The following is a 23,294-nucleotide window of genomic DNA, read 5'->3' on the forward strand; positions in this document are numbered from 1 at the left end:
AACATAAAGTTACTTCAGATTCAATTAAAATGTACTTCACAGAAGAAAGCCAATGCATTATTCACAACTACAAATATGTTGTGGCAGCATTAAAATAGTAGCCAGCCCTTACACTCTGGGACCATCAAATACTGTCTATGTTGAATTCTTTGTATATTGATTGTGTGAATCAAAGCATGCCTTCACAATGTGTGTGGCACATGAGAGAGAGAGAGAGAGAGAGAGAGAGAGAGAGAGAGAGAGAGAGAGAGAGAGAGATTGAAAATGTTCACCTGCTCAACAGTAATCCCCAGCCAAAAATGCACTTCTGTTCATATTAAGATTGCAGCGCTTGGGTGAGCGGTGCACTGGCATCCAGTATACTGATCTGATTTTACACTATCAGGTTCTCATGTGCTTCATTCACAACGGAAACCCACATTTTTAATCTGATTCCAAAGCTACACAGGGTGTGCCCACAAAACAAATACTCAGTCTACAGAGTTCAATGAACAGTGGTTTTTGAAATTCATTTACCACTAGGAGAAAAAGAAAAATGTAATACATAGATTGAAAAATAGCTAAGAAGTTGCAACTACAGTATATACACTAGTGTTTCATCAATTACTTGTCCAGTACAGTACACTAAGATTTTTAAGAAATTTTTGTGTTTTGATGAGTTTCCTGCATATTAATTTATTGCCTTGAAATGGTATGTTATGAGACAGTAAACTTCTATTCCATTCATTTATTGCCCCTCTGACATACTGTTTATATATTAGCCATTTTTATGTCATCCTATCTATTTTTCTACTTCATCCCTGTCAATATTTTGCCCACCTTTCATAGCCACTCTGTGATTCTTCTTTGTCTAATGGTTTTTAAATCATTCCATTTCCATTTTAGTTCTCATTTTACGTTTATGGAATATTTGTAAGGCACCATTACAGTAGCCATTTCAGAACTGTAATACACACATGGCTCACAGATAACATGATGTTTAGCATAATTTGTGCCCTGCATTCTATTATCACTGATAACAGGTTTGCCTTTTAGCTTGGATGTTTGTATGCATTGTTTCTTTCCCATGGTTCGCATGAGTCCAGTGCGACTGAGTGTGTGGCAGTCTTTAACAATAAATATTTATTTGTACAAACCAGTTTTGAGACTTAATGTATTTATCATGTGTGCTCATTATTTTACTCATGTGACTTATTTAAATCATATAAAAGCACCAGTCAGTAAGTTGGTTAACAATGCAATATAAAATTAATGTGAAATGCACAATCAACTACTTGGTTCACAACAGGCATTATTATCGAATTGACAAGCAGACAAATTTAATAAAAGCAACTTGAGTGTATGATTAGCTGTCATTTAATGTAATGCCAATGTCCACGGTGTTATTCAAAATTGGTTTGTGTAAACAAATATTTTTGTTGGTAATTGGTAAACATATCTTAGATTTTAATAATGAACCTCCCTTAGGAGCTTAGCTAAAAGAGAGGAAGACCTTAAAAAAATTAAAAGAAGAAAAGTGCGATGTACTTTTTTTGCAGCTGTCTCTGTTGTAGCATCAGTAAAATAATATAAAAATTATGGATGGCTTTTGATTTGGTAGAAATGTAATTCAGATCAAAATTATTGTAATAAGTGAATATTTGAATAATTGCCTTTTAGTTGTTATCATTGAGACTTTTTTGACGACTGTGAAAAAATCATTAACTAAAATTAATAACTAATGAACTTTGATTGCAGGTGTTCGGATTGTTCAACTTCCTGGCCTATGCTGCAGGAGTTTACTTTCTCTTTGTGGAATGGAAGAACAGCAAGAGTGGCAACTAGTAAGATGATGGTTGCAGTGACTGAGACAGTGCTTAGGCTCTGTGAGCCCCAGATTTGCTGCCTGGTCTGTACAGATGCTAGCTCCATGGGAGTCAAAGCCCTCATTAAGTAAGCTATTTATTGTTCAAAGAGAGTGGGCTTGCTGGAAATGTATGACCAATGATAACACAGTGACTGTTTTAGCATTCTCATTAAATCTTGTAATGCTCTTTGCTGCATTTTAAACTGTTAAAGGAACAAAACATATTACAACAGCATAAGTAAAATCATTAAGATAAGTAAATAAAGTATATCAAATCAAAATAATCATTTATTTCACTTTTAAAATGTAATGCATATCAGAAATTCATGTCACATATTAATCAATGTTTAATACTTGGCTAGTTATGTCTCAGTTAAGTACACACATCAGATATTCCATCTTTAAGCATATGTAGGTGTCAGTGTTGCACATTGCTGAATTACTTTGTACATATTGTTAAAAAAATTATGTTTCAGTGAGGCAGTGGTAACAAGACAAACTGTAAAAGAACATTAATACATAATGTTGTATCAGTTTTCAGACACATCATGTATAATGTAAATTATTGTTACTTGTGTTGTAAAATGATATTGTTTACATAGTTATGAAAAGTGGCTTTATTCTTCACATTATGGCTCTTGTGAAGTCTGTAGAAATTTAAATGCCATATAGGATTCTGTTGTCGATGATATGTAATATGGAACCTGTTATCACCTTGCTAATATCTTGAAACACTTTTTTATCAGACAAAAATCATCTACATTTTTCTCAGTGTTTGTGTGTCTGTTGCATAAAATATGATTACATCTTTGGTTATGATATAAAAATTTAATGTAGTAATTCAAAAACAGTATTTCAGTCAGTCAATCAAGCCAGTATTTGTGTTAATACTTGTAATATCATAAGAGCAATCACACTCATACATATTTGATTTCATTTAATGCCAGTGTAAATAACTCCTGTTATACTTATGTATGTAAACATTATGATAATTAAATTTTTTTGAACAAACCAGTACTGCCTTATTCTGTCAAAATAAAGCAAATATATGTTAACAAATAATATGCATCATCTTATGCGATAAACATACAGTTAAAACCATGAACTGTGTAACATCTTAGGTTTAGAGAAAAGTCATATCAATAATTTTCTGTTGAAATTTGATGTGGCTTACCTTCAGAAGTACAAGGATAGCGTACCAATAGGGACGAGAAAGGAGGCATGAAGGGCGCCAAAAACAGAAATAGCAATCATCGATTTATTGCACCGCTACACACGCACATCATGATACATGAGACATTATAATTGCCATACTCAACTCTATTATGACAAACAATATGTATCACGAAGGGCACACACAATGGAGTTTAAGAATTTACAATGGCACATCAACTCCGCTATGACAAACACAATTTTACCAATGTAAGAAATTAAAATAATACTAGCATAAAATTAATGCCGTGAAGGAAATGTTTATGAGAAGAACACGACGGGGCCGCAAGGGAGAAGGCAACACAATAGTTAACTCAGGTGCACCAAAACAAACAACGGACACCAGGCCGCGCCAACAACGGACACATAAGGCACGCAACTACTCTCTCCATTGCGGTTCCACGTGTACCACCCAAGTAATAGCTACCTGAAACATTTTAATACTTGGAACAGTACACCAGTGATCAGCAAATTAAAAAAAAACAATAACATGACATAAAAATACAATAATTTAAGAAAATCACAGCATATGACTATGAGCTTAAGGTATTTCGGTAATTAACAGATTGCGAAACAGGTAAAGGAGCATGTGCCACTATTAAATCTTCCGTAATTACATTACTAAATTTCTCAGTACCCAAGTTGCAATTAATGCAACAAGAATTAAATCATTTAAGAGATAATGTTACTTTAAAATAATAATAAAACCATTTCATACAGCAGAGGACCAAGAATGGCCTGATCAGTACTCCCCAGTGAAGCAGTTCACACAAATGGTACTCCACGGCTCCGAGCACACAGCCCCATACAAAATGCAACACAACCGCAGCAATCCAGTGTACTACCAGAACCACCTGACAGTAAACCAAAATCGTACTAAGCCAAAACAAGGACCGACTTTTAAAATAATGAGACCTAGCCCGGGCCGGACAACAGACCAAATGCCGGGAAATCCATAAGAAACCTCAGCCAACTTAATACCAAAACAACAATTTATGAACAATATGCAAAACACAAGACCTCTCAGTCCAAAGGCTTCTGTTTATCCGTGAAGGTGGCTCTGACCCGCCTGCTGCAGTGCCAAGTGTTGTATGGAGTGCCGAATCAAGCTTAACCTTCGTTAACAGAAATAGGAAGCACCACAAGACAAAATAAACTCCAATCTAACTGCACAAGGCAAACTCTAAGGAGTGCCACTCGAAGACTATGCACTTGAAGATCAAACACAAAGCACCCAGACTAACGTGTGGCTGAACAAAGCACTTCCATCACTATCGTCTAGTAGAGTACGGAGAGGAGCGTACCCCATCGATATACATCCATGGGATGGTAAACGAGTACAGCAATCCCAGCGATGGAGAGACAGGAGGACGAAATGACATCCCGCTGCACATAGAAGGTATTTCAAACTCAGGCTCGACAAACTACAACAGGCGAAAGTTTGCTCCCCTTGTGAATCAAGTTAAACGGCACGCTGCTGTCCACACTATTAACCGTAAAATCACGGTCCGGTCTTCCCATCAGGCCCCACTTGGTGTTCAGACGCAAACAACCGCAGCTGAGCCAAACTGTTTCCACATCAAGGCAGCCACCTCTTTCCTCCTCACACGCCTCCAGCTAAGCTGCAGTCAGCAATTACACACAGAAACAACCGCCTAATGCCAAAGCGCTGTCTGAGGGAAGACTCAGCACTAAGATCGATACGGACTTGGAAATAAGCGAGCACTGTAACAAAATTTCTTCACATAATAGATGAAAATATCTCTTTTGATGCACATAAGTTACAAGGCAAAAACTGTAGTCAAATGGCATGAGAAAAGACTTATGTTAATTACGACCTACTTTGGAAAAATTAAATATTCCATTGAGATCAATGTGGATCACAGTCCCAATGAGGCATGTTCCTTGTTCTAGTTCATCAAACTTTCTCTCTCTGAACCAACAACACTACCTGATGTTAATCTCATATATCCTTCAACAAAGGTAATGAATGAGTGTTGAAACAAAAGTGGAAATTGATCTCCACACTAAAAGCTCCAAACTTTCATTATTATGGTACATAAAATGAAATACTGTTAATAACTTCACAGAAGAGAGTAGGTGCCCATGTTGCTACAGGAAATACTGCCAAACAAATACAGTGACAGATGAAGAATAAAAATGTACAAATACATGATCAAGAAGGACTTCTTTAAAAATTCAGTTGTGACTTGCATCATTCCTATGCATGGCTAAAATAAATCTTTAATATGAAAGGATACTAACCACATAGAGGAGGCATTGAGCAGCATATGGGCATGATGAAAAAGTCAGTTGGATGTTATTCAATTGTCAAAATAAGTTCTTCATCAGACACAGACAAAAAAAACTCACACACAAGTGCAACTCACACTAACATGGTCACTGTCATCTCCACACTCAAATCTGGCTGTGTCTGAGGTGAGCAGCATTCTTTGCTGGGGTGGGGAGTGGGGCTACAGAAGAGGGTGAGGCAGGAATAGGGAAGGATGCAAGGTAGGGATGGGGGAAGATGCCTGTGGGAATATGCAGCGACATGATGGGAACAGAATAGTGGACTGCTAGGTGCAGCACTTAGAAAATGTGCTGGCACCAGGAGGAGTGAGGAGGGCAATAAGAAGAGAAATAACTAAAGGTGGTGAAAGGATTATGCAGGTGCACCTGGTGAGGTAGAAGCTGTGTGTAGGGCTAGAATGTGATCGGGTGTTGGGATAGGCAAATGGAGGATACAGACCAGTGGAGGTTGAGGCCAGTAGGAATTACAGGAACAATATTTATGTTGCATGGAGGGTCCACAGCTGCCAAATTCAGAAAAGTTTGTGTTGGTGAAACAACCCATATGGAACAGGCTGTGAAGCAGTCATTACTGTGAAGCACATCTTGTTGGGCGACATGGTCAGTAGCTGGGTGGTCCATCTGTCTCTTGGTCACAGTTTGGCTATGGGCTCTAATGCAACTCTGTGTTGCATTTTGTGTGGGCATGGTAACTAACAAGCTTCCTGTCTGCACAGGAACCTTGTTAGTTACCATGTCCATGCAAAATGCAGCACAGAGTTGGAGCTTGGTTGATAGATCATGTAGCTGACTTCACAAATGGTCATGCATTTATGGAGTAGAAGTTGCCTGAGAGAACACTCAAGTAGGTGGTGGTGGAAAGATGTTTGGGACACCTATCTATGTCTAATGTCTGTTCCATTGAGGGCATCACTTACAAATAAATCTGTGATACATCAATGAGCACTCACAAAGCAGAATCATTTACTACCCTATTCAAGGATCATCCAGAGGAATCCTTCCTCACCATCCGGAATCCCACACCTGTCCCTTGGTTCACATTCTTTGAAGACATCTTGATGATATAGACTGAGGGTGAGGTTCTCACTTCTCCGTGTGCTTTCTACATTGGCATGTCAGCTAAGATACTGTCTGCATGAATGGCCACTGCCTAACTGTAGCCAAGAGACAGCTAGACTTGATGAACACACCACCCAACATAATGTGCTTTACTTCAATGATGACTTCACAACCATTTGGATCTTATCACCTGCACCAGCTTTTTCGAAATATGCATGTGGAAACTCTCCAGGCAAAGTATCCCCTTTCCTTGGCCTTTACTATGCCCTGTCCTTCACACACCTATCCTCTTCTCTGCTCCCTCTCAAGCCCTTATACACACCTTCTATCCCACCAATACAGCATCCCAATGTTGCACTTTGCAGCCTACTGTCCTCTCCACACCTTTACCTGCTCCACCTCATCAATCCACGCATTTTCTGCACCACCAAAACCCACTCAGTTCAAGACTATTGTTCACATCAGATGTGAGCCTCAGTGCACAGAGTGTGGTCATGCGTGTGTGAGTCGTGCTTGTGTGAGTTTTGTTGTTTGCATCCAATAGATGTTGACAGTTAAATAATACCTAGGAGCCTTTTTCATTGCACCTGTGTATCACTGATCTAGAGGACTTCTTCCTAACTATCCAGAATCCCAAACCTGTCACTTGGTTCACATTCACTGATTCATGAATGGCCACTGCCCAACCGTGGCCGAATGACAGCTAGACTTTCTGAACATGCCACCCTACATGACTTCACAGCCATGTGGATCTTACCACCTACACCAGTTTTTTTGAAATGCAGCTGTGGAAACTCTACCTGCGTGATATTCCTTTCCTCAACCTTCACTAGGCCCTGTCCTTCACATGCCTATCCCCTTCATACTGGATTTTCCACTGCTTAATGAAAATCCTTGCATCCCAATTCTCTTCCTTCTGCATCAAGACGTCTCTCTTGTTTTGGCAGAAATGTGCCCTATTAGCCAGAGATATTCGTACATCTCCTCTGTTTTTTTAATTTTTTCAGTACCTTAATTACACAGTTGCACATCTTTATGTCATACCAATTACCTCCTTCTGCAATTTATCCTAATTTAAACCAACTTCAGAAGTGGAAGCGAAAGATATCTGTGCCACAAGTATACATGGATGAATCATAGCTACAGACAATTGATTGCATAATTTGTCCATCAACTCTAAAAAGAAAGACTGATTCAGCTTCTCACACTGAAACCAGAATATTGACGAAATTTGTCTTCTGTTACATAGTTTTATATTGTGTTGCTCAAAAGTAAAATTTAAATTTAAAGTTGATGCAAGATAGTGGAAAAAAACAGGAAAATGAACTTTAATGAAAGGTAGAAGAATTGTGCATATTAGTATTACGCATGTAGATATCACATGGAATTAATCATCGAACACACCACTGATGAGAAGATTTTGGATTTCCAGCAGATGAAAGCTTAGAAATTTCATGGTCTTTTGATGAGTGTCATACCCATAATTTTTTGTCAAAGTGTCAAGATACCCTAGCCATCCTCCTATTTTTATGTCAACACAGGAAGGTGTGATGTTGCCACACAGGTTGAATAAATGTCCCCATGTCAAAGCTATCATTAGCTAATATTTTGTTTTGTTGGACTTCCTTAATAATGCAAAGTCACAATTGTCATAATATGTATAATCCATTATTGCATTATGTATATTTTATTCTTAGCTGCCTTGTAATAAACTTATTTATTATTTTATTCATAGCTGTAATTTTCTGTAACTGTTGTATATATTTCAGAATAAAATTCAGTTGTCAGTTGCAACCATTTTTTTCACTTCACTGGTTTCAACAAATTAATTTGTTATCTTCAAAAGCCTACAAAATTACAGACTTATAAATCTTTATACCTTGGCTATACATTTATGTCAATTATAAGAAGTATGGTGTATATTACAGAAACTTACTTAGTAATTTTTTGCAGAACATCTTAAAATCAAGAAACACACTCTTCCATCCTTGCTTAACATGGAAATTTTACATATAGTTGATAAGGGCTACAAAATGAACCTTTTAGAACAGTCTGAAAGATAAAAAAATTCCCACCTAAAGCAAAAGATTAATTGAATGATAAACTTGCATTAAAAAAATAGACACTATTTTGATTGCATAGCATCTCTTATAAAATGTAAAAACTAGCCCATTTCTTTTATATATTAGAACTGTGTGCCATCCTTTTTTCAAATGTATTTTATATAACTTTTTATATACCTTAGTTATACTTTTATATAAGTTCTTTGCTGCTGCCACAACAGCTTGACATGTACATAGATGTGATTCTGCTGCTGTAAACTGTCAATCTTTGTTTACAATAACAACATACTGGTACAATATGCACACTTTTGGACATATAGTGCAGGTATGCTTGTAAGCGTAAGATGTTGACATCTGCTAAACTAACACTAAATAAGTGTCTGTATTATACTTCTTTTTACATGAATGTACAGCCAAGGTCTAAAGATTTATAATATCCCTAATTTTGTAGGCTTCTGTAGGTAACAAATTAATTTGTCAAAACTGGTAAAGCAAAATAAAATTTTTTGTGACTGATGACTGAATTTTATTTGAAAATTATTTATATTTAGATTTTGCACGATTATTTACTCACACGAAAAATGTTAGCCTTCCATTTATGACAGATATTTCAACTTGTGCTACTGTATGTAACATGTTTTTCAGCATTCAAATTGGGCACCTAATAGAAAGACAACCAACTTTTCTAAGAATTGAGTGTCAGCTATAACAGAATTTTGCATTAGAATCATCTATTTATGTTTGGTATGTTTCACTAAAGTCTTCTTACTGTTGAAAGAATTGGCACAAGTAACACATGGCAGCAAAATTAAATTTTCATCCAAGGCTTTTAATACTGAAGGGTGATTTTTATTAACTGCTGGCCTCTGTTAAAGAATGCAAAGTCAGATGTTGGCTATCACATATGAGAAAACTGTAATTGTGCTGTACAAATTTATCATATTTTTACAATATTAAGACATTTTAATATACCAATAAAGACACTTATGGCTGTGCTAGTAACCTGCAAACTGTTTACAAACATATGCAGTAAACAAAATCAAACCTCACTCATTTGTTCATAGACCTAAACAAACTTTAAGTTCAACATATTCCAAGTCTTACAGAGACACTACACTTGTTCAGTGCCACTTCCTCTTCATGTTGAAATTTTGTCTTTGAGATTTTCTTCTGTGCTGTAGCTCCACATTATCTCTTTTTAGAAATCAACAGCAGTCAGCCATCATCCCTTCATCCCACCTGCCTTGATAACATGATTCTATTTCTGTCATGTCTTCATGAGCCTTTTCTCCATGCTCTCTGCTAACATCTCAAAGACTGTTGAGGAAAAAGTCAAGATGGCTATGAAGAAAATGGTTGCAAGGCTCATATTGCATCCTAAATTTATCAGAGCTATCAACATATTTTCCACCATGCCATTGAAATTTGGCTATTTCGTATTCCCTAAGAAACTTTCAACCACATTTTAAATCCTGTAAAAGGCAGTCATTCTTCTGTGTTAGTACATTTTCAAATACTTCATCTTTCATCAAACTTCTTAAGTTCAGTCCCACAAATATTCCTTCTTTAAGTTTAGCCACAGACAGAAAAAAAATTTGAACTTATACACGTAAAACAATCACCATCTTTAGACAATGCTTTGATGAAATGCTTCATGATTCCCAGTCCAATACCAAGAGGTGGCAGGATGATTTTCTCTTATTTCACCAGAGATTCTCTTACCAAACTTTTCTGCCCAGGATTCATTGTTGTTCTGGTAGGATATTCTATTCTATTCCAATGTGATTTACAGGCATGACTATCTCAGAGGCACAGGAAACAAGGAAACTTTGTAAGCCTTACTGTTGTCCCAGCAGAATTCCTGTTTCTTTCACATCTCCATGTACAACTCATTGGTATTTTGAATAGTTTAATGCCTTCAGCAACATGTACATGTTTTCATAGGTATCATTTAAGTGCACAAAATATGCTAGTGGTACTAAGCCATACTGATTTCCAGTATGTAGAAGTATGATCTTGAGGTTTCTTTTGTTAGAATCTATAAATAGTTCCCATTCATTCATGTTGTAGCACTATATCTTGAAAACACATCTTCAGTTTTTACAATAAGCAAGGGAGCCTTCTATAGTGAAATGCTCATGCAATTCTGATTCTCTTGATTGAAACCAGTAGATTGTTGTACCTGGGGTAAGCAAATGTTTTTTCTATAATTGAGACCCCAAGTCTTCTATCTATTCCCTCAAGCCTGCAACAAACGCATGACAAACAGTATGCAGTGCAGAAGTTGTTCTTGTCTCCTAACTTTATACCAAAATATGATAGATACATTTTTTGACAAATGAGGTTACCTTCTCTCTCCTGTCTTTGAAAGTCAGAGTGTCACAGATGTAACAAAACACATCAGGTTCATTCACACATAATCTTCCTGATGAAATCGCCATTAATATGCTGATGTGAAGTGGCCTGATAACGTTGACACATGCATATTTCTCTTCAAATTTATATTCAAATGACTGTTGATGCATTTGTTTACTTCTAAACTACCCGAGGTATCAATCTTTCCACAGATGATCATATTGAATCACTTAACAATATATTCCAGTATCTATTCTGTGTGAAATTTAAAAATAGGAAGCTTTAGGACCTACATGTCGGTCAGGGTAAGGTTTTGTTTGTATATTGTTTTTTCACATATCTTTGTGTCAAGTTTTGGTGCATAACAACCATATCAGCTTCTGAGTGTATATCACTTGGTTATTGACAATATATGCACCTTTTTAGTATCTAGATTATATTTCCCCTTTTCGTTATTCCTTCCTTTCTTTGTTAGCATTCTAATGAGTACAGTTTTATCGACAGTATGAACTTTCATAACATTTTATTTTCCATTTTACTTCTTTTGTTTCGGTAGAAGTATGATGAGTATGATTATGAGTAAGGATGGTAGACCTTAGGTAGCCACATTCATATTCCATTTTATGTAATTAGGGATGCAGTAGTGATTGCACATGGCATACTTGCGATAGTCATAGGTTCTGACTGTATATAAGCATTTGAGGCTCTCGCTCTCTCTCTGTCTCTGTGGTTTTTTGTGATACCACATAGTATTTGCCTCTATCATACATATATTACCATTTAGTCACTTACTTATTTGGGTGTTCCCATTCATACAGTATCACAGCACTGTTTCGGTTGAACCTTACCTAAAGTAGGCAACCTTAATGAATATTAGCCTTTCATATTTTAACATGTATGGCCGTACTGCTGTCATGAGTTATTTCATAATATTTGCCCCATTCCTTTAAGCACTAACGATGATTAGCATGACATGTGCTCAACCATTACTAAAAATAGATTATGTATGTCAATGTGGTTTTAATGTTATTGGTTTTGTAAATTGTAAATTTGTATGGCTTTACTGCCTATGGTACATCTATGGGTATAGTACTGCACATGTAACAGAGGGACCTACGTTCCCACATGATACTCAAATCGTTAGGCATGCTACTTTTTGAGGACTCTGAACAGATTATGTAATTTTCCTGATGTAATTTGACACAATATAATGGAACCACTCTTACTGACTCCATTATCTTCTCTAGTTGAGTACATGGGTTTTATCCTTCACTTCTGACCCCATATATGTCATCTCTCACATCATGTGCTCCCCCTTTCTACAGAGGTTACACACCACTTGGGTCTCCACAAGTTTCATTGAACTGCCAATTGTCATATAGACAACCTTACGATCTCTGTAGCACTTTATGTGCTGATGACATGGGTCTCTCATTTTAGTTTAAAAATTTCAGATTTCAACAGTTTATTATTAATGATTTCTAATACAGAAATCCTGGTAACACATCCTGTTTTCAATCTGATATGGATATACTTTTTCTCTCTCTGTTTTTTCCCCTTCATGTAGTCCATGCCAGTGTGTTAAACATTCTTTCACATAATGGGTTTTATACCATAACTGCGGTCGATGTATTGCACAAAACAGCCTTTCTTTTTCCTTTTATGATAAATCTATTTGAAATACAGAGGTTAGTTTCCCATGTATAGTTGTAGACTAATGTACAACAGACTGGAGGTTTTAAATGTCTGATCATTCTAGCCATTATCAATTAAAATGGGGTTCCACTTCACAGTTATGTGTGCCTGTGTATTAAAATACATCACCATAGTTTCCTGGTTATGACTCAGTGCTGAGTGCAATGTTTTTGTGTGTACTGCACTTATGAGACCACTCTAGAAGGAACATGTAACTGTATTTGTGACCTTCATACTTTTCACTAACAATTTCTTACAATAAACATGTGACGACACACAATACTGTTTTTACTGATCTTCAACATGTATTTTCTTTACACATAATCATTAATTGGTTACAATGTCACTTTTCTAGGCTGCTCTACAGTCAAGCAGTTACTGTTCTTCAAATAATATAGATGTCATTAGCTTTTTGGTAGCTTCCTAGTTTTTGACAATTCTTGGGTGATGTCGGTTAACAATGCCTCCATCTACTTACTTGCTCACCTTCATTCTCCAACACGTCACCATCATCAGTTGCTGCACTACATTGGCTGGTGTTATGGTGTTAGTGTTGTGAGTGAGTTTTTTCCCTCTTTACATTGTTTTGATATTACTTGGTGAGTGTTAGTTTTCACACAGTTAACTAATTTCATTAGTTGACATTGGTGTCTATTCAGGTTACTCACCTGTCTTGATAATACCTGACACAGTGTTCTGATATATTCCTTGATATCATCATTCTCAATTAACCATCTAATCACGAAGGTCATAAGTGACGTATTACACATTGTATGGTATACTCCAACACATGTGCTCTGGGAGTTTTCTGTCATATGTCATACTATCTTTTCTCTTTTCTTGTTTAAGGGCTACATGACATGTAAAGGCAAATGCCTTTGGTTATTCTGTTTCTAATTGTCTTTTTGAGATACTGTGTATGCACTGCAGCACTTTTCTTTTATGCTTATTCCATAACTTATGATTTAGTACCTCACATATCCATATGCCTGTTTCTGGCAGACTTATCACTTTTGTGATAATGTGGTTTTATCTCTTCCAGATTTCAGTACTTACCACTTAGTGGGAATTCGTTACAGTATATTATATTGGATTCATAATTTGATTCAATAGAAATGTTTTATTACATTCTTGAATCTTATGAGTTGTGATTTGAAAATTGCACTGATGCAGTTTTATTCTCCTTTTATTGATTACTAGTTGTTAATGATGATACAGATAGTTATGGGGTTGTCCTCCAGTAAAAGGTTTACTAGTATATGACAGAGTTTTATTAGTATATGACAGCATGTAATCAAACATTTTATGTTCAGGCTGAACTCGTCAGTATATGACTACATTAATTTTACTCTAGTTGTTTCATGGGCATTGCCTTAGCATTATACCATGATTCTCTATGCCTAACATGAAATATTGACCTCCTTTTAGTAGATTCCTTTCTTATGGTTACATGATGTATATACTTTGCTATTTTAAGTTAATATTGTGTGCACTGTTTCTCTTAGCTGGTTTTATTTCTTAATTTATCTGTAACTGTACATAACTTCCTATACTGGATGATATTGTTATTGTTACATTACTACATATTACCACTGTATATAAAACTTGCACCACGTCCCCTTTTTTAGTTATTTATTTTATTCTGGTACCATTGTTGTCTGTACACAGGGCCTGAGGATGGCATAATAAAGGGCCAAAACTGGTTGCCTAATAAAATAAGGTTGAAAATTGATGTCTGAATGGTGTTTAATTTGACATCCTAAATCGAACAGTCGAGTCCTGTGACCATCGCTAAAAAGATGGACATACAGAGACTCACATAAAAACTATGGGTGTCAGGAGAAAACAGATTACATTTTCATAAAGAGCATTAAGAAGCCATTCTAACTGACCTGCTTTCATGTAAAGTGCTGAAACATTGCAGCCATGTGTAATTAATGTCCAATACTTCATTGTGTTCCTTTTAAGATAATTGTAACGCATAGTTCAAGCTGTGTATGTTATACATATTGTAATTGATAGCTACATGAGAAAAATGATTTGTATTTGTAAATGTATTTTATTTGTCTCATAACATACATTTAAAGATCATCCGATCATGCTGTATAGGAGACATATCAGTTTTAGCCCTAATGATATACATAATTACATAATTCCCTTATACCACTTTTTATCAGTACAGGATGATATTGGGCATAGTAATATTATTAAATTGTTTTTCTTACGATGTAACAGTGCATTATCTTTATATACAAGGGTGGTTTAAAAAGTTATCGGAATCACCACAAGAGGTCAGCACTGGAGCAACGAGTTGTTCACGTGATATTCATTGGACTGTTGCCTGTAAACAAATGCCACAACACTGCTCTTGGAAGAGAGCTGTGGCAGTGATGTGGCTCTGTCATTCCCACGTAGTGATTTGCAAAGATGGAAAAATCAAGATCCGAGCAGTAATTAAGTACTTCATAAAGAAATTTATGAAAGCGAAGGACATTCATGCTGATTTTCAGAATATATTGAGGGACTCTGTTCCTTTATATTCAACTGTTGCTAAGTGGACAAATGAATTTAGATTTAGTTGGGAGAGCTTAGATGATGACCCACACGGTGGTCAGCCAAGATGCGTCACTACTCCAGAAATCAATGCAAAAGTGCACAAAATGGTGATGGAGAATTGCTGATTGAAAGTGTGTGAAATCGCTCATGCTTGCCAGATGTCATCTGAAAGGGTATATAACATTTTAACTGAAGAATTAGAAATGAAAAAATTGTCTGCAAGATGGGTGCCATGACTCTTGATGCTGGATCGAAGCGTGCCTGCACACATGTGCCATCACCATGGCAAAATTACACAAACTAAGGTATGAATTGTTGCCACACCCACCTTATTCACCTGATATGGCACTGTCAGACTTCCATCTATTCCCAAAACTGAAAATTTTTCTTGGTGAACAAAGATTAGCTTCAAATGAAGAATTGATAGTCAAAGTTGACAACTATTTTGCAGGCCTGGAGGAAACTCATTGTCAAGATGGGATCAAGGCATTGGAACATTGTTGGACCAAGTGCATTAATCTACAATGAGACTGCATTGAAAAATAAAGAAAAATTCAGTGATGTGAGTACTCTTTTTTTCTATTCCGTTCCAAGAACTTTTAAAACCAACCTTGTATGTATACAATACTATACACAATGCAATAGCATTAAACAGTCACACTAATCGAATGATGGCCATAGTAATATTTTAAATTTTTTTCTTATGACATAACAGTACATTATATTTATATATGTAAACAATTTTATACACAGTGCTACAATATTAAACAGTCACACTATTCAAATGATGTTTTCATTATACATAAATTCCTCAGTTGAATAGTAGCATTTTTCCACCAGGAGATCATATAGTTTTCTCTTCAGTGAACCTATTGCCATGCTAAGTACATCTCTACCCTTGAGTTTATTGTAAATTTTCATTCTCATGCACTGGGGTGTCTGCTGGTAGAGTTTTAAGGAATGTTGTGGAAGCATGAAATTTTCTTTGTGTCTAGAGCTGTGCATACATTTGAAATGGTTTTCTTCTGTTAGCTCAGGGTTACTATGTAAAACGATGACAATTTCAAATATGCACAATGCAAGGGTAGGTAATAATTTTAGGTTCTTGAAGAATGGGTGAAAGGATGTTTTTGGAGGGGCAGCACACATTTTTCTAACAATTCTTTTTTCAAGTAGCAGGATTCCTGACACGTAGCTTGAATTTCCTCAAAAAATTACTGCATCTAATTATGGATTCAAAGTAGCTGTGGTACAACACTTTTCTGCAGCTTATGTCTGTTATACCAGAAAGTATATCCATTGCAAAGGCAAGGCTGTTTAATTTTGTAGTTAAATAATCTATATGTGCTTGCCGGCATAGATTATTGTCAAAGTTTAGTCCCAAGAATTTAATGGACTGAGTTTCGTGCATAGCTTGATTTTTTATGTACAATACTGATGTCACTGATTTTTGATTGTTTGGTTCTAAATTATCTGAACAAGGTCTTTGAAAAGTTAAGTTTAATGCCATTTTGTTGAAACCATGTATCTGGGTTGTTTAGTGTGTTTCTCATCCTGAATGTCTCCCACATTTTGTTTTTCAAGAGATACTGAAGTATCATCAGCAAACATGATGGGCTGGGCATTGATATTAAGAGGTAAATCATTTATGTAAAAGAGAAACAATATTGGCCCTAAGATAGAGCCTTGAGGGATTCCTTGTGATATTGTATCCCACTGAGATGCATAATTTATGGTGTTAGATTATATAATTTTCCTTTGTTTCCTGTTTGTCACAGAAGAACTGAGCCACTGCAGGGCATTTTGTCTGCTACCATATCTGCCTAGTTTATGAAGCAGCATGGTGTGATTCACAGAATTGAATGACTTTGTCAGGTCGCAGAAAATACTTGCTATTTTGTTACTTTTGTTTAGTGATGATCAGTTTTTTCAATGAATTCATTTATAGCACTCATGCTGCTTTTCCCTTTTTGGAATCCATATTGGCTTTTAAGAATAACACCGTGTTTCACAATAAAATTTGTTATCTGGACTGCAGCTATTTTTTCAAATACTTTGGATAGCACTGGGAAGATAGAGATGGGGCGGTAATTTCCCATACCCTCTCTTGATCCTTTTTTGTGTAGTGGTTTTACCTCTGCACACTTAAGCACGTTGGGGAAGTTGGCTTGCTCAAATGACTAATTTATTATTAAGGACAGAGAGTGTGCTATTCTATCATATACAAATTTAATTATTTCGGTGGGTATTTCATACCATCCTGCAACGTTTTTGTTTTTTAAGGACGTACTAGCATTTTTTACATCTTCTTCTGAGACTTTACTAAATGCCACAAGGGTTTCACTGTTCTGGCCCAGGCAAAGAAATTCACATTATTTTCATTAGTAGTCACATTTACATCAGATTTTGTTATATTTATGCGAAACTATTGAAACATTGAGTTTTGTTTGATTTTTGAAATTTCCTGGTGGTTAACTGGTGTACCTAATTCTGATTTAATAACAGACCATACTGCTTTAGACTTATATTATGTCCTAAAATGAATTTATCATTTGACATTCTTTTGGCAGCTGTAGCTACACTTTTAAATACAACTTCATAATGTCTCACATAGTTAACAAATTCAGGGTTTTTATTGTGCCTCATTTCTTTATGTAGCCCTTGTTTTCGAGCTCTAGATGCTTTTAAGCCCGAAGTAATCCAGTTTAGTTTACTTTTAACTTTTTGGTGCCAGATCCTAGGTAGGAATGACTCATTGAATACCTCAAGAAAACTTCATAGATAATGATTGAAGTTCTCAGTACTTGACACACTATAATTTATGGGGCATTTCATTGCATCTATCTTGTCACAGAATAGGTTCAAGTTATTTTTACTTAAGTCTCTTTTAATGAAAGCTTTCTTAACATTTGGATTATTTTTTTCTGGGAGCTGAATAATCAGTGCCGAATGGTCAGAAATTCCTAATTCTAAGCAGGACTTGTTTTTACTCTCGAACACATAATTTGCTAAGATGTTGTCTATACAAGTAGCTGAATTAGCATTTTCTCTAGTGAATTCACAAAAATTTAGTTTAAAACCAGAGTTCTGATTATGTCACCTGTTTTGAGCCACTGTTGTGACTTATCACATTTACATTAAAATCAGCTGCTATGATGATATTCTCCCTCCTTTCTTTCTTAAGTTTACCAAGAAGACAATGGAGTTTGGACAAGAAAGTGTTAGTTACTGCACTTCCCGGAATTCTGTAAATCGATATGACTATTGTGTTCATGTCTTTTAGTTCAACATGACTTCATTCAAATCTGTCATTATTTCATATGTTATGCAGGCATCGAGAAGTATGGTTTAGCAATAATGCTTTGATCATAAATAAGGATAAAATGGTATTGATGAATTTCAGTAATATTAAAAGTAAAGCTAGAAGAAGAGTAAAAACAGAGTTAGGGAACTATGTTATTGCACAAGCTCTATACACAAAATTCCTAGGTATATGGGTGGATGAGCAATTGAGATGGAAAAAACATCTAAAAGTTTAGAGTAAAAAACTGAATAAGATGCTGCTATGTGCTAAGAATGCTTCAGGACTGTTGCAACACTGAATCATTGCTGTTTGCCTATTATGCTTATATGAACAGTTTGCTTAGATATGGTGTGATCTACTGGGGAAATACAGGTATGGCAACAAAAGCTTTAAAACTTCAAAAAAGGGCTGTTAGAATGATGAAAGGGGTTCCCTGTAGAGTGTCATGCAGGAAAATATTCAAAGAGTTTAAAATAATGACTCCTCCTAGCTTACACATGTGTGAATGTGTCTGCTTTTTGAAAGCTCACCAGGAATTTTGAACATTTAATAATCAGGTTCATAACCATGGAACAAGGAACAGAGATGATTTTCACAGAGACACCCACAAAGGAGCACTCTACCAAAAAAGTGTAAACTACCAGCCCAAAATACTTTTTAGTACATTGCCTGCTACAATAAAGAAAATTAAAGAATTTCATAAATTCAAGGTAGATATTAAACAATTTTCACTAAAACACAGTTTTTATAACATTGAAGATCATCTGAATATGGAACTGTAATATTGTGTAATTAGATGAATGACGAACAGTAACTTCACTTAACAAATATTTATCCAGCATTTGTACATACAAGAGTGCAGAGCGAACTGCCTCCGGTGAGAACACATACAGTATATATACAGTTACAGAACATTCCACTACAGTGATTCTTGACATTTGTGGATACTTCTAGAATGTACTCGAACCAAATATAGAAATTAAAGTTTTATGTTTTAGGTGAGTTTTGAACCCACAATCCTCAATACAACTGTTTAGTATCATAACCACTACACCATGGTGACTGTGTTACTCAACTTCTTCTGCAACACTGCTCCATCCTTAAGAGAACAGAGTCTCAGTGTCACATCCTCCTAGTACAGCAACGAGTGAACGGTCCTGCATACTCCGACTCCCGGTGACAGGACATGGACCATATCTCTGATCTTTCTTTGTCTTGTGTCAGGCTCGAAATCTTCAACTCCATTAAGTAACATCAGCCAACTGTTTTACAACATTATAAGGTCCAAAGTAGCGCCTGAGGAGCTTCTCAGAGAGACCAACCTTCTGAACAGGGGTGAAGATCCAGATGAGGTCACCAGGCTGGTTGACAACAGGGCAGTGGCTCGGGCTCGCGTCATACCTTCGGCGATCATTTTCTTGAGCCTGCAGTGTGCGGAGTCGAACTAACGAAAGGTAGCACCTCACCCCAGTTGCCCTGCTCAACACTGATGAACATTGATAGCATGTTGGCCAAGGTCTTATTAAGGTGTTCAGTAAGCCCGTTAATTTGTGGATGGTAGGTAGCCATCATGTGATGAGTAATGTTGCACCGTTGGTTTATCACTGTCACAAGATTCAATTGAAAAACTTTCCCTCAATCCATAATCAATGACCTTGTGGCACCGAGTTTTATTACAATGTCTTCCATGATGAATTTGGCTATCTCAAAAGCTTTGGCTGTTTTCATGGCTTTTGTAATGGCACAGCATGTCAGATAATCAATGCAAACAATAATCCATCTGTTGCTACTAGCAGACATTGGAAATCAACCAAAGAGGTCAATCCCAACGTGCTGGAAAGGCGTTTCAGCTGTTGGAATTGGTATGAGTCGGCCAGGTGGTTTCTGAGCAGCTACCTTTCTCCTCTGGCACTCTCGACAGCGTGACACATAGTGATGGACACTCCTAAATAAATCTGGCCAGAAAAATATCTTGCGGATCCTATCGTATGTCTTAATAAATCCTAAACGTCTGGCCTCAGGTGTGTAATGGAATTTCTGTAGAACATGTAAGCGCATGTGTTTAGGAATCACTGGTAGCCACCTCTTTCCAAAAGGATCCTAGTTTTTCTTGTAAAGTAATCCATTAACTACCTTAAATTGTCCTTTCACGCCCTCTGACCGATTTAAGGGAACCATAATTTGAGATATCTTGGCATCCTTCTACTGCTCAGCAGAGAGATCCTGGGGTGCAGCCAGACAGTCACTATCTTCATCAAAGTCTTGATGGTATTGCACAGGGTTTCTTGAGATACAGTCGGCATCTTGGTGTTTTCTTCCACTTTTGTACACTACGGTAATGTCATACTCTTGAAGACTTAGTGCCCACCTGGCGAGTTGTCCTGTTGGATCCCTAAGATCTGTCAACCAACAATGTGAATGTTGGTCTGTAGCAACTGTGAATGGCCTTCCATAGAGATACTGTTGAAATTTGCACATGGTCAAGATCACAGCCAGACATTCCCTTTCTGTAGTTGAGTAGTTTCTCTCAGCTTTTGTAAGTGTCCTTCTCTTTTCCATCTGAAAGTTGCACCAGAACAGCACCGATTCCATACCCACTGTCATCTGTGTGTAGTTCTGTAGGTGTTCTCTCATCATACAGACCAAGTGCAGAGTACAGGGTCAGTCGTCAGAGCTCTTCGCAGCACATCGAAAGAATCTTGTTGAGCACCACCCCAGATAAATTTAGCATTGGCCTGGCTTTGATACAAAAGTCTTTGATAAAATGACAGTAATAAGAACATAATCTGAGGAAGCTTCCCACATTTCTAATACTTTTAGGAATAGGAAATTGCATTATAGATCTCACCTTTTCTGGGTCTGGCCGCACACCTTCATTTGACACAAGGTGTCCAAGTATTTTGCTTTCTTTTGCTCCAAAGAGACACTTTCTTGGATTAAGTTTCAGTCACCCTTTTTGGAGATACTTAAGAATGGCCCTCTGTCTTTTTACGTGTTCATCAAATGTCTCTGAGAACACTATAATGTCATCTAAATAACAAAGACACGTCCTGCACTTCAGGAGACTTGTAAGGTTATCCATCATCCATTCAAAAGTTGCTGGTGATTACACAAACCAGACAGCATTATCTTAAACTCATTCAGGCCCTCAGAGATGATGAATGCAGTTTTCTCATGGTCAGCCTCATCTACTTCGATTGCCAGTATCCCGAGTACATGTCCATGGTTGAGAACAACTTAGCCCCCTTCAGACCATCTAGTGTATCGTCAATTTGTGGATGGGGGTAATCGTCCTTTTTAGTTATCTTATTAAGCTTCCTGTAATCAACATTTTGCCAACTGCCATCCTTCTTCCTGACGAGAACCAATGGTGGTTACCATTGGCTCTGCGAACGTTGAATGATGTCATTCTTCATCATTTTCTCTACCTTGTCGCGAATTATTTGATATTCCATTGTTGACACACGGTATGCTCTCTGGTTTATTGGTTGATGGTCTCCAGCACTAATCCAGTGCTTCACCCTTGATTTGTCTAATTTGCTCTTCACCTGTGGATTGAAGCATTTAAAGAACTCTTGAAGAATGGCAAGTAGCTTCTTCTGTTGTTCCTTAGTGAGATCTGGTGATAGTCGAGCTACAAGATCTTGTCTCATAGTGGTAGCACCAGTTTTGCCCACAGACTCGCCATGGGAGATTTCTATTATGCTCAGCTGTTCAGCAATTAATGGCTCAGTGGTTGCTATGCACATGCGTCTTGGAAGGATCTGCGGTTCTCGGCGACAGTTAACTATCCACAATTCACTGAATCCATTCTTAAATGAGACGACAGAGGCTGGGATGACCAAGTTATTATTCAGGGGTATGCTTCTCTTACATTCCACTACAAGATCCATGGGCTGATGCATGGCCTGACACATGACAGTTATCTTTCTAGCGCTGACTGCAGGATTGATCACTTCATCCAGAACACATAGTCTCCACACACTCGGATGCGCATCTTCCTGTCCACAGTATTTCATCTTGTCTAGCATAATCTATGAGCGACCACAACCTCTGATTGCCTGAAAGGCTTTCAAAAAGTCCCATGCGAGAATGATGTCATGACTACACTACTGTAAGATGATGATTTCTAAGGGCTGTGTATGGCTGCTTATACCCACATGAATGACACATCTTCCTATAGGTTTTACATATTTGCCATTAGCCGCCTTCAGCAGAGATGTTTTGCTGTCGATGAATATGGTTTCTGCAACTAGCGACAGTACTTCTCTGAAATGACTGAATATGATGCTCCACAAGAGCTTGGGCTGGTTGGCCATCCATGAGGATGTTCATGTAGTTTCCTATCATTTTTGTAGTGATCAACAGCAGAGGATTTTTCTCTTTAGTGGCCTCACTTCCAAGGAAGGTCGTACCCTTTAGTTTTCCAGGTTGTGGCAGCTAGGTGATCAGCTGGAGCTTCTAAACGGCAATGGAGACCTTGATCGGCATGCTGAGGAGCATCCTCTCCAGTGGCTAGCTTGCGGCATTGGTGACCTACGTCGTCCTGCATCCACATCTTCTTGTTCATCATCGTTGTCCCAGAGTTGGCGTCGGCTAAGATCAGTCTGCTGTCTTCTGGCGTGGGCATCATCAAGTATCTGCTGCCTTCTCAACAATACCACACCATATGTCACAGTCGTCCACAGTGGAAACATACTAGTTGGTTATCCTGTGACCTCCAGACATCAGTCTTCCTTGGTGCCCAAATAGGTTCCTCATGCGGCATTGTAGGACCGTAACTTCGCCTGGATCTTGACTTTTTCACAGTTCTAAAGGGAAATGAAGGACGAGACATTGGATTCAATGTCTCTTCCAGTTCCTCCCTTATGACCTCTTGAAGCATCTCGGT

At 37.2% G+C, this 23,294-nt stretch overlaps 1 protein-coding gene across 2 annotated transcripts in view; it reads left to right on the forward strand.

Annotated features, from left to right (window-relative positions):
* The window catches only part of LOC124594741, a 422,644-nt gene extending 419,784 nt beyond the window's left edge, over window positions 1–2,860 (forward strand). For both annotated transcript variants that reach the window (XM_047133131.1, XM_047133122.1), the window contains exon 4: window positions 1,738–2,860. In XM_047133131.1, coding sequence (XP_046989087.1) covers window positions 1,738–1,824 — 87 coding nt within the window. In that variant the 3' untranslated portion in view covers window positions 1,825–2,860. The remainder of the gene's footprint in view (window positions 1–1,737) is intronic.
* The last annotated feature ends 20,434 nt before the right edge of the window (window positions 2,861–23,294 follow it).

The sequence above is a fragment of the Schistocerca americana genome, chromosome 1, assembly GCF_021461395.2.
Source record: "Schistocerca americana isolate TAMUIC-IGC-003095 chromosome 1, iqSchAmer2.1, whole genome shotgun sequence".
Lineage (NCBI taxonomy): Eukaryota > Metazoa > Arthropoda > Insecta > Orthoptera > Acrididae > Schistocerca > Schistocerca americana.